We start from the raw sequence: 13407 nt of genomic DNA, 5'->3' as shown, positions 1-13407 counted from the left end.
ATGTATGTATGCCTAAAGCTTTCGACAGAGATGACGGATTTTCATGCGATTGGTATTATTTTGAAGCTCGATCTTTCGGACGACAAATATCGAAAAATTGGCTAAAAACATTAATTCCTTCATTCTCAACTGGGTACTTTTCTACAAGGACGGGTCACTTTTTTCGCCGATATTTTTGAAAGTCATCCCCTCTTTTTGATTGACTAGCCTTAATTTAAACCTTCGCCACTTCTGATTTGGTGATGGGCGCAATGGCAAAAACGTCACATACTTTTTTTTTTTTTTTTTTTCACATTCTTTTCCTCTTTCGCGGTACAGGTTCGAGCCTGCCTGCCTACTACTATTTTTTTTTTTTTTTTGCTCAACACACACCTCCAAACACCCGGGCAACGCCGGGCACCCAGGCTAGTTATATATAAAAGATAATTGTATAAAATCAAAAGTAGATTCTCTACAATGCAAAATAGACTAAAATGTATTGTGGAGTAAGTTACTGCATCTTCCTCTTTGTGCACCGTGATGGACCCCTAACTAGAGCAGGTAATCAATAGATTTGATTAAAAAAATGGGTGATTTCACCGATTTTGATGACAAAAAATATGAATTGATCATCATTCAATCCCGGGCAACATCGGGTAAATTCTATTTTTACTCAAAATTATTTTTCTACTGAATCATTTTTATGCAATTTTTGGAATTTATACTAATTTCAACATGACATGTAAGTATGTGATAATATTTTTACCTGAAATGCATTTGTTTGAAAAGAGTATACTGTACAAGCACCCAAAATTCATATTGTTTATAAAATAACCCTTGTTAACCCCCCCCCTCAATGGCAATGAAAAACCCGACAAGCAGCAAAATCCCACCCCTACACTGTAGAGATCTATAGATGCCGTAAAACCTTCTATTTGATTAGTTTTCCCCTTGGACTGCTGCACTTTGGAATTCCCTCCAAGACCTCTGTTTCCCTGACTGTACTGACATGCAGAAATTAAAGTGTGATGTTAACAGACATCTTGCTACCCAACTCCCTAAATAGTATCCCTGCAAATTTGGTCCCAAATTGTATCCCCTCACGATTAAGTGGCTCTGTGCCTTGTTAGGAATGAAATGACAATAAAAAAAAGAAATTATATTTATTTTTTTATTAATACTATGTTAATTTACTATTTATTTAAATATAATTCATTCACGTAATTATATTCTGTTTATTTATTATTTTTTAAATATAATTCATTCACGTAATAATATTCTGTTTATTTACTATTTATTTAAATGTAATTCATTCACGTAATTATATTCTGTTTATTTACTATTTTTTAAATGTAATTCATTCACGTAATTATATTCTGTTTATTTACTATTTTTTAAATGTAATTCATTCACGTAATTATATTCTGTTTATTTACTATTTTTTAAATGTAATTCATTCACGTAATTATATTCTGTTTATTTACTATTTTTTTAAATGTAATTCATTCACGTAATTATATTCTGTTTATTTACTATTTTTTAAATGTAATTCATTCACGTAATTATATTCTGTTAATTTACTATTTTTTGAATATAATTCATTCACGTAATTATATTCTGTTAATTTACTATTTATTTAAATGTAATTCATTCACGTAATTATATTCTGTTTATTCATTATTTATTTAAATGTAATTCATTCACGTAATTATATTCTGTTAATTTACTATTTTTTAAATGTAATTCATTCACGTAATTATATTCTGTTAATTTACTATTTTTTGAATATAATTCATTCACGTAATTATATTCTGTTTATTTACTATTTTTTAAATGTAATTCATTCACGTAATTATATTCTGTTTATTTACTATTTTTTTAAATGTAATTCATTCACGTAATTATATTCTGTTTATTTACTATTTTTTAAATATAATTCATTCACGTAATTATATTCTGTTTATTCATTATTTTTCAAATGTAATTCATCCACATAATCACATTCTGTTTATTTACTATTTTTTACTGTAATTCATTCACATAATTACAAAAGTAAATGTGAATTTCCAATATATTTTAGAAAAAAAATGTCCAGAAAATAAAATCTTTTTTATATTTTTTTCATGAAACTTTAGTTCAAAGTTCGCGAATTCCGTGTTGCTGAGGATCTTGCTGCGGAGGCTTTGGACTTGCCAATAAATGTAAGCTTATTATTTTTGCTTTTATTATTTTGTTGTATTAATTATAAAAAATTGTTCTATATTTCGCGGTATCACGTGGCAAACTCTGCGACTGCTTTTCCAATTTTGAACACTCTTTCGCTGTCTTCTCTTGAAAAAGGACTAATAGGTCTGAAATATATTGAGATTTATAACACCATTGAATACAACAGAAAAAAAAAAAAATTACTGTTGTTTAGAGTTAAAATTATGTGAAAAAGAAAAAACAAACAACAAAAAAAAGAAATTTATTTCTTTTGTTTTCATTTAATTTTACTCTATATAAAAAAAAAAAAATCTCGCATTGTTCTTGGCTTTTAATTTTACCTTATAATAAAAAATTATGTTTGTGCTAAAGCCAAAAGAGAAGGCATGGTTAATGCTCCTATTTACTGGCCTCCCCATGAGGGCAGAGTTAGACACAAAGTCGGTTTTTAATATGGGGAAAATCCAGCTCCCACAAAAAGGGCACTTTGAACAAAATTTTCTCAGTCATGAAGAATCTCTCTTCCACTGACCGAGGACAGAAAAGGTGAAGTGTAGCATCAGAACAGATACTACACTGTGATCTTGGCTGGAAAACCAAGAAATAGTTATTGTTGCAAAGTGGTTTGTGTGTCTTGACATCACTAAAAAAGTCTCTCGTTTCTGCTCCACTACACGCCAGCCGTAGACAGTCATTCTATGTCCATCTTTCTTCTGACCGCATGTTGGCCACAGCCAGCCGATTCTCGCCTTCACCTTTGCATGTCCATCTCCTTTGGCGTTGATTTTGTTTTCTTCCTGGTCACGTGATGCCCATTTTTTCTTTTTCCTCAGACGCAAACCCAAGCACACTTGCCAATTTGCATACGCGTTCAAACACTGCTCCTGCTGCTAATATAATCGCTTGCCATCCCTCCTTCATCTGCTACTGATATTTTTATACATGCTCGTATGTGCTCTGTTAGAACAGTGCATGTCAGAATAACCCAGATTTGTAAAATAGAACCGTTCTCAAGGTGGAATGAAAGTTGGGTGACAAAGCAAGGGTCAAGAGGTCAAACAATATAGACACAACAAAAGCTTCTTTCTGGTGCCAAATTATTTTCTGTGTTTTTCTCTAAAAAAGTTTGTCATACTTCGACTTTAGCTTAAATTTCTTATCGATATCATTATAAAACTCTGTGGACCTTGCTTGCTTGCATCTCGTCTTCAACGCTCGGGTGATTCCATCTTTTAAAAAATGGGCCTGCTTGATAGCTTGAATCTAGTCTTCAACGCTCGGGTGATTCCATCTTTTAAAAAATGGCCCTGCTTGATAGCTTGAATCTAGTCTTCAACGCTTGGGTTACGCCATCTTTTAAAAAATGGGCCTGCTTGATAGCTTGAATCTAGTCTTCAACGCTCGGGTGATTCCATCTTTTAAAAAATGGCCCTGCTTGATAGCTTGAATCTAGTCTTCAACGCTTGGGTTACTCCATCTTTAAAAAAAATGGGCCTGCTTGATAGCTTGAATCTAGTCTTCAACGCTCGGGTGATTCCATCTTTTAAAAAATGGCCCTGCTTGATAGCTTGAATCTAGTCTTCAACGCTTGGGTGATTCCATCTTTTAAAAAATCGGCCTGCTTGATAGCTTGAATCTAGTCTTCAACACTCGGGTGATTCCATCTTTTAAAAAATGGCCCTGCTTGATAGCTTGAATCTAGTCTTCAACGCTTGGGTGATTCCATCTTTTAAAAAATGGCCCTGCTTGATAGCTTGAATCTAGTCTTCAACGCTTGGGTTACTCCATCTTTTAAAAAATCGGCCTGCTTGATAGCTTGAATCTAGTCTTCAACGCTTGGGTTACTCCATCTTTAAAAAAAATGGGCCTGCTTGATAGCTTGAATCTAGTCTTCAACGCTCGGGTGATTCCATCTTTTAAAAAATGGCCCTGCTTGATAGCTTGAATCTAGTCTTCAACGCTTGGGTGATTCCATCTTTTAAAAAATCGGCCTGCTTGATAGCTTGAATCTAGTCTTCAACACTCGGGTGATTCCATCTTTTAAAAAATGGCCCTGCTTGATAGCTTGAATCTAGTCTTCAACGCTTGGGTTACTCCATCTTTTAAAAAATCGGCCTGCTTGATAGCTTGAATCTAGTCTTCAACGCTTGGGTTACTCCATCTTTTAAAAAATCGGCCTGCTTGATAGCTTGAATCTAGTCTTCAACGCTCAGGTGATTCCATCTTTTAAAAAATGGCCCTGCTTGATAGCTTGAATCTAGTCTTCAACGCTTGGGTTACTCCATCTTTTAAAAAATCGGCCCTGCTTGATAGCTTGAATCTAGTCTTCAACGCTTGGGTGATTCCATCTTTTAAAAAATGGCCCTGCTTGATAGCTTGAATCTAGTCTTCAACGCTTGGGTTACTCCATCTTTTAAAAAATCGGCCTGCTTGATAGCTTGAATCTAGTCTTCAACGCTCAGGTGATTCCATCTTTTAAAAAATGGCCCTGCTTGATAGCTTGAATCTAGTCTTCAACGCTTGGGTTACTCCATCTTTTAAAAAATCGGCCCTGCTTGATAGCTTGAATCTAGTCTTCAACGCTTGGGTGATTCCATCTTTTAAAAAATGGCCCTGCTTGATAGCTTGAATCTAGTCTTCAACGCTTGGGTTACTCCATCTTTTAAAAAATCGGCCCTGCTTGATAGCTTGAATCTAGTCTTCAACGCTTGGGTGATTCCATCTTTTAAAAAATCGGCCTGCTTGATAGCTTGAATCTAGTCTTCAACGCTTGGGTTACTCCATCTTTTAAAAAATCGGCCTGCTTGATAGCTTGAATCTAGTCTTCAACGCTCAGGTGATTCCATATCTTAAAAAAGGAATGACAGTTAAATATATGCATATAGGCAGGCTGCTAGTTTGCGCACACACACACACACACACACACACACACACACACACACACACACACACACACACACACACACACACACATATAAAAAGCTTTCACCCATGACCAACTTAGATTTCTTCATCATAGTGAATTATTGGCATCCGTCAGTTTAGAAGACTTTTGGTTGCGCTTTTAGAGGTGATTGAACACTGTCGTCTGTGGCTGAATAAACCTTTGATCTACATTGTCGGTTGCAGACATTGCAGGTGAAGGTCGGTACGTCGTATTGGTGGTCTGTTGATTTTTGTCAACTGGCCTTCTTGAATGGTCTTTTGGTCTCTGCCCATTCTGCGATGGATCTTTCACTAGTGCTCAGGCCTTTGGTTACCGTTTGTCTCCAGATGTTGCGGATTTCAGCTTTGGGCTTTCAGCTGGTAGGGTTAAATATCACATGCTTTCATGTCGCGTTTGCACACAACATAGCGGAGGTAAGTGCGACCAATTTTGATTTTGTCAATCATAAAGTCACCATAGAGAATATCTTTCAGGATTTGCCTATTGTTCATGCAGTGCACATGGCCTATCCTATTTGGCGAATGAGGGTGAACATGGAGGGGATATCACAGTGAATACCATCATCTGTATAGGCCAAGTGTTACAGGTTTGGGCCCCTACGTCAATAAGTAGCAATTAAGTTAGCTAGTGTGAATTTTGACGAGGATTACTCTTAGTGCATGTCAGAATAACCCAGATTTGTAAAACAGAACCGTTCTCAGGGTTGAATGAAAAATGGATGGCAAGACGAGGGTCAGGAGGTCAAACTCCAGACAAAACTTAGTCAAACATTATAAGAATATGAACATATCATGTTTTTGAGTGAGAGAAACAAAAGTTTTCAATTCCGTCTCTCTGTTGGAAGCATGCAAACAAAACATGTCCAAATAATGTAGAAATAATCGAAATGGAAAAATGCTTTGATGCCTCTGTCATCAGTGTTGTTCATTTCTTAAGTTAATAATTGAAGAAGGAAATAATTTATAGTTATTACTCTCTTTCTTTATCCAATAAAACCTTGGGTAAACTCAGCGAATGTCTTCTTTTGTTTCACTGACCATCCTCAAGTGGCTTTTGGCCCTTGATAAGTCGTGATGTGACATAGTAGGGACCCTACACCAGTAAGTAGCAATTAAGTTAGCTAGTGTGAATTTTGATGAGGATCACTCTTAGTACATGTCAGGATATAGAACCAAATGGAAAAATGCCTCAATGCCTTTGTCATCAGCATCGCTCATTTCTTAAGTTAGTAAGTTAAGAAGGGAATAATTATTAGTTAGTAGTCTCTCCTTAAGTCCATTCTCTTCAATCTTGAAGAAAACTCAGCAAACGTCTCCTTGTGTCTTTCATGAATGAGAAGTTTTATTTGTCTCAGTTAAACAGATAATTGTCATAGGTTGAATGAAAGAGGAGGAACAAAGTGAGGCAAGAAGTCAAACTTCATAGACAGAAGTTGAATGATATGAAGATATGACGAATGAATCACGTTTTCGAGTGAGAGAAACAAAAGTTTTCAGTCTCTTTGTTTGAATGTTCTTGTATTCATTTATCTACAATTGAATGGATTAGTTCAACCAGGTCATAAAGGGTTAAAGACGTTTTTTCACTACTGAAATTTTTTGTTATTTGGTAAAAAATTTTTTTTATTGATGTGTGATATCCAAAATTTTAGCCATGTGACAAGATGACCAACCCACCCGCAAAAAATTCTGTTTATAGAATCGTTAATAAAATTTACAATCCTTTCTGCAATCTAACCATATTTCGAACAAACATGACAGATGAATCATGTTTCCCAGTCTGTGCAAACCCTGGACACAACTCAATTCAAACTGAGATTTATTTTAGTCTGTTAATGGCTACGATTTACCATAGACTTAAGTTGAAGATGTGAAAATATGACGACTGAATCATGATTTTGAGTGAGGGAAGCAGTTTATTTGTTCGAATGCCGTTGTATTCATTTATTCATGATTGAACAGATTAGTTCAACCAGGTCATAAAGGGTTAAAGACTTTTTTTTCACTACTGAAGTCTATAAAGAAATGATCTTAAGGTAAATCATTTGCATTAAGATCGTTTCATTTGGGGTGAATATAAGTAAAAAACAAAAAGTTAATGTGATCATGTTGAAGTTAGGTTTCTCAAAAGTTTCATGTTGAAGTTAGGTTTCTCAAAAGTTTCATGTTGAAGTTAGGTTTCTCAAAAGTTTCATGTTGAAGTTAGGTTTCTCAAAAGTTTCATGTTGAAGTTAGGTTTCTCAAAAGTTTCATGTTGAAGTTAGGTTTCTCAAAAGTTTCATGTTGAAGTTAGGTTTCTCAAAAGTTTCATGTTGAAGTTAGGTTTCTCAAAAGTTTCATGTTGAAGTTAGGTTTCTCAAAAGTTTCATGTTGAAGTTAGGTTTCTCAAAAGTTTCATGTTGAAGTTAGGTTTCTCAAAAGTTTCATGTTGAAGTTAGGTTTCTCAAAAGTTTCATGTTGAAGTTAGGTTTCTCAAAAGTTTCATGTTGAAGTTAGGTTTCTCAAAAGTTTCATGTTGAAGTTAGGTTTCTCAAAAGTTTCATGTTGAAGTTAGGTTTCTCAAAAGTTTCATGTTGAAGTTAGGTTTCTCAAAAGGTTTCATGTTGAAGTTAGGTTTCTCAAAAGTTTCATGTTGAAGTTAGATTTCTCAAAAGTTTCATGTTGAAGTTAGGTTTCTCAAAAGTTTCATGTTGAAGTTAGGTTTCTCAAAAGTTTCATGTTGAAGTTAGGTTTCTCAAAAGTTTCATGTTGAAGTTAGGTTTCTCAAAAGTTTCATGTTGAAGTTAGGTTTCTCAAAAGTTTCATGTTGAAGTTAGGTTTCTCAAAAGTTTCATGTTGAAGTTAGGTTTCTCAAAAGTTTCATGTTGAAGTTAGGTTTCTCAAAAGTTTCATGTTGAAGTTAGGTTTCTCAAAAGTTTCATGTTGAAGTTAGGTTTCTCAAAAGTTTCATGTTGAAGTTAGGTTTCTCAAAAGGTTTCATGTTGAAGTTAGGTTTCTCAAAAGTTTCATGTTGAAGTTAGGTTTCTCAAAAGTTTCATGTTGAAGTTAGATTTCTCAAAAGTTTCATGTTGAAGTTAGGTTTCTCAAAAGTTTCATGTTGAAGTTAGGTTTCTCAAAAGTTTCATGTTGAAGTTAGGTTTCTCAAAAGTTTCATGTTGAAGTTAGGTTTCTCAAAAGTTTCATGTTGAAGTTAGGTTTCTCAAAAGTTTCATGTTGAAGTTAGGTTTCTCAAAAGTTTCATGTTGAAGTTAGGTTTCTCAAAAGTTTCATGTTGAAGTTAGGTTTCTCAAAAGTTTCATGTTGAAGTTAGGTTTCTCAAAAGTTTCATGTTGAAGTTAGGTTTCTCAAAAGTTTCATGTTGAAGTTAGGTTTCTCAAAAGTTTCATGTTGAAGTTAGGTTTCTCAAAAGTTTCATGTTGAAGTTAGGTTTCTCAAAAGGTTTCATGTTGAAGTTAGGTTTCTCAAAAGTTTCATGTTGAAGTTAGGTTTCTCAAAAGTTTCATGTTGAAGTTAGATTTCTCAAAAGTTTCATGTTGAAGTTAGGTTTCTCAAAAGTTTCATGTTGAAGTTAGGTTTCTCAAAAGTTTCATGTTGAAGTTAGGTTTCTCAAAAGTTTCATGTTGAAGTTAGGTTTCTCAAAAGTTTCATGTTGAAGTTAGGTTTCTCAAAAGTTTCATGTTGAAGTTAGGTTTCTCAAAAGTTTCATGTTGAAGTTAGGTTTCTCAAAAGTTTCATGTTGAAGTTAGGTTTCTCAAAAGTTTCATGTTGAAGTTAGGTTTCTCAAAAGTTTCATGTTGAAGTTAGGTTTCTCAAAAGTTTCATGTTGAAGTTAGGTTTCTCAAAAGGTTTCATGTTGAAGTTAGGTTTCTCAAAAGTTTCATGTTGAAGTTAGGTTTCTCAAAAGTTTCATGTTGAAGTTAGATTTCTCAAAAGTTTCATGTTGAAGTTAGGTTTCTCAAAAGTTTCATGTTGAAGTTAGGTTTCTCAAAAGTTTCATGTTGAAGTTAGGTTTCTCAAAAGTTTCATGTTGAAGTTAGGTTTCTCAAAAGTTTCATGTTGAAGTTAGGTTTCTCAAAAGTTTCATGTTGAAGTTAGGTTTCTCAAAAGTTTGTTTTCTTTTTCAGACCAGACTTAAGATGTTCAGTTTCAGTAACAGGTACAAAGGATTCTGGGCCAACTGCAATTGCAAAGGTAATCCAGATTTTCATCTTTTTTAACAAGCTTAGATGCCAGTGTGAAAAAATACGGGTTAAAATGGAAATTTCTATTAAGATTAGATTTAGTAGATAAGTGAAAATTTCTATTTGAAATTAAAAGTTTAAAGTTATGCTTATGTGTCAGGATATGGTGTCATAGGAAGTCTAAAGTGATACATAGTAAATAAGCTGATCAAATCTTACTCTTTTGTTTGGATTGCATACAAGAGAGAAAATGTCTGTGCTTTGGAAAAACTGTCCTCTCCTCCTTTGAGGTATGGATTGAAGATACAGGGTGATCCCCCCCCCCCCCCAAAAAAAAATCGGGCCCCAACTCTAATTAAGCCCTGTTTCTTTGTGTTTTGTCCGAATGAAATGAAACTTTGGTCATAACTAGTTTGTTATATTCAAAACATCACATCAAAACACTAGGGTCTTTGGCCTTTTTTTCTCAGTTGACAGTAAAATGCTCAGAAAAACAATTGAATGTCCTCTATTTTTTTGGGGTCACCCTGTATTATGTAAGTATGTATACTGAAAATGAAAATCCCCCTCCCCCCAAGCATTTTTTCATTCCAATGATTTTTGTGCTGTCAGTTTTAATAACTTTTACAACCTCTGTTATTAAGAGGACGATTGCAACATGGAGAAAGAGAGAAAGTAACAGAGAGTGATTGAGCAACAACTAATGATGTGCCAACAAAACAAAGATTTCAGTTGTGTATTACAAAGGAAAAGAGAAATAAAACAAAGAGACATCACTATCCACTGAGCAACAACTTATGATGTATCAGCAAAATAGATTTCAGTTGTGTATTACAAAGGAAAAAAGAAAAAAACAAAGAGAAATCACTATCCACTGAGCAACAATTTATGATGTATTAGCAAAATAGATTTCAGTTTGTATTACAAAGGAAAAGAGAAAGAAACAGAGAGAGACATCACTATCCACTGAGCAACAACTTATGACATGTCAAAAAAACAAGATTTCAGCTGTGTATTACAAAAGAAGAGAGAAAGAAACTGAGACGTCACTATTTACTGAGCAACAACTTATGATGTGTCTACAAAACAAAGATTTCGGCTGCTTATTATAAAGGAAGAGAAGAAAGAAACAGAGATGTCACTATCACCTGAGCAACAACTTATGACGTACTAACAAAACAAAAATTTCATCAAGGAAACGAGAAAGAATTGGAGAGACACCACTATTCACTGAGCAACAAATTATGACGTGCTAACAAAGCAAAGACTTCAGCTGCGTATTGCAAAGAAAAAAAGTAAGAAATGGAGAGACGTCACTATCGACTACGATTAAGTTCAGTAGAAAAGTGGAAATTTGATTTTGAAGTTAAAAATTTGTTATACGGCACAATCATGGTGACACACCGGTTCTCACCTGATCACTGAAGTAAAGCAATGGTGAGCCTGGCCAGTATCACATGGGTGACCATTTGGGAAGGCGAGGTGCTGTATGTACCGCGAGGTAAATTACCAGGTTGAGAAACTGGTGTGGTCTATCCTTCTTGTAAGGTTAAAGTATAGAATAGAGTATAGAATAGTTACAAAACACCCTCCCCTCCCCATGTTAAGAATGGCTTTTTAAATAATAATGTTATGATTTTAGCACGGATCAATAAGTGCACTAGTACCAAGAAAACTCTGATATGTATAAGTCGGCAGAAGGTTGGAAAACACAAATTTAATAAGATTAAATCATCTTTCCGTTAACTTACAGACGAGCATGGGGGAAGATGCTAGAAATGCTTAAACTATGTTAATGCATTATTTGAAAAAAAAAATGCGCTTATTCCTAATCAGTCAATTAGATACGTGGCTGAAAAAAAGTGATGCCCTGACAAATTAGCCCATAGTATGTGATTGTGTATTGAACCCAATTCATAACTATAGAGTGAACATCACACCTTATTGTGTGTAGCATTAGGGGAACAAACGTAAACATTTGGATTTTGAGTTATTTCATCTGTTAGGTGTATGCAGAATTTTTTTAGATTGTCCATAGTATTAATTAACCCATCATTAACTCCTTAACCAACAATCCACACGTAAAACTGATGAACAAGATTTTGTAGAAAGAAAGCTATTGATGAAAAAGAAACAATAAAGAGACTTACTTTACTTTATATACTACATATACAAGATATAGATAAGCAAAGTATAGACATAAACTGTGATGTCTGTTCATTTGGTACTTGTGCATTTAACGAACCAGACGTAACTCAGCATTTGCTCGGCTTTGTCCGGCGCATGACGCCAACAGCTGGATAAAACCGAGCGTTGGCGATAAAATAAAAGCAACGCTACAACAAAATAACTGTACAATGAAATTGTAAAATGTAGAAACAAAAAAATTAAATAACAAAAAAACCTACCGTTCATTTATGTTCTTTTTTTTTTAATTATTATTGTTTGGAATTGTTTTCTGTTTTCAAAATAAATACATATAAAACAAGTTTTTTTTTGTTAACTTTTTTTTTTTGTCTGAACTGTTTTTTTTTTTTTTCCAATTTTTAACGTAAAAAAACAATTGTGTGGCGAGAACGTAACCCACATTCGCGATGGAGATTTTTTGTAGATGCCATCTCGAATGTCCATAAGTATATTATTTTTATTATACACGCGATGGTTAGTCGGGATTTTGAGAAGGTCCTAATCCTAATGGAGGTCCATCGACGACATGTTACACTTCTACACCTCCAACCGTAACCGTCGGAAAGGCTTGTTCTCTTTGCAAGTACACAATCCTGGCCAAAATGTAAATAAACACCTTTTCTCTTCTGCCAACAATTTCCGTTGCTGGCAAAAGTTTAGTGCAGCCTCTGGGGTCTGGAGCTGGTCTGCAAGGTTTGTAATATTCATTATTATTTCGTCAGTTATCTTTTTAAAACAAAATTTTTTTTAAAACTCTCTTCAAATAAGCGTTTCTTGAGTTGTGACACTCTTCCAATTGATAGCGAAATTCTCGTCTGCTTAATCGGCAATGCTCGGTTTTATCCGGCTGTTGACGTCATGCGTCGGACAAAGCCGAGCAAATGCTGAGTTACGTCTGGTTCGTTAAATGCACAAGTACCGTTCATTTTATTGCGGACTGTTATCCTCATCTTCATAGTTATTGTTTCACCAAATTTTGCACAGCTATTCCTCTGGCCTTCTTCAGGTGGTTAACCACGACAGAATAGGAATGCTGAGTTTCTTGACTGTATCCTCAGTAATTACTGCCTTCCATAGTTGTTGTTGTCCTACCACGTTTTGGCCAACTAATCCTCTGGCCTGATTTTGGTAAGATTGAAACCGCTATCTTCAGAAAATGCTCACCTGGAACTTGTAGAGATTCAGCGCCTCTATCCGCTGTGCCATGAGGGCCGGCCTGCGAAGAAAATAAAATAAATAAAAAATAATATATAGAAAACTGTGATGTTTGGTTGCGGTTTCATGTAGGAAGTTTTGTTTAGATTTGTGTATTTATTGAATGTTTCTACTGTTTTTATTTATTTCAGTTTCTTTTAAGTTTTCTTTTCTTAATTCACAGGATGTTTGCGATCTATGTCGACAGTTGAATCAGACAATGAAGAGAACAATGCGGATTTAAATTAAAAAAAACAAATGAAAAGTCATTGAACGATCATTCGGTTTTCAATTGCAGTTCATTTTTTTTACAGAAAATTGATCTCCATTTAAATAAACATATCTGACATCTTTTTATTGTTCTTACAAATGTTATTACCTCAGATTATTAAAGTATTTTTATTGTTTGCATATATATATATATATATATATATATATATATAGATTATGTATATACATATGTATATGTATAGATATATATATATATACATACATATATATATGTATGTATAGATTATATATATACATATATATGTATGTATATATATATATAATCTATACATACACACATATATATATATATAATCTATACATACATATATATATATATATAATGATGATTGCAACGTCTTGTCAGACGAGTGCCACTCCCTCAGACACTTCAAGTCCATGAGCCCAAATGCCTGAGGGAGTATCTATACAAAGATGATGTTAC

General features: G+C 34.1%; 1 protein-coding gene across 3 annotated transcripts in view; it reads left to right on the top strand.

The window, feature by feature from the left end:
- LOC145269116 (uncharacterized) overlaps positions 1–13118 on the top strand; it is a 247765-nt gene extending 234647 nt beyond the window's left edge. For 2 of the 3 annotated variants that reach the window (XM_080124708.1, XM_080124707.1), the window contains exons 8-10: positions 2115–2180; positions 9255–9321; positions 12877–13117. In XM_080124708.1, coding sequence (XP_079980834.1) covers positions 2115–2180; positions 9255–9321; positions 12877–12941 — 198 coding nt within the window. In that variant the 3' untranslated portion in view covers positions 12942–13117. Of the gene's footprint in view, positions 1–2114; positions 2181–9254; positions 9322–12876 lie in introns of all 3 variants that reach the window. The other variant, XM_080124705.1, reaches the window with a different exon arrangement.
- The last annotated feature ends 289 nt before the right edge of the window (positions 13119–13407 follow it).

The sequence above is a fragment of the Euprymna scolopes genome, chromosome 45 (assembly GCF_053919585.1).
Source record: "Euprymna scolopes isolate OS-2025 chromosome 45, ASM5391958v1, whole genome shotgun sequence".
NCBI classification, from domain to species: Eukaryota; Metazoa; Mollusca; class Cephalopoda; order Sepiida; family Sepiolidae; genus Euprymna; species Euprymna scolopes.
This window is presented reverse-complemented; position numbering and strand designations above follow the sequence as displayed.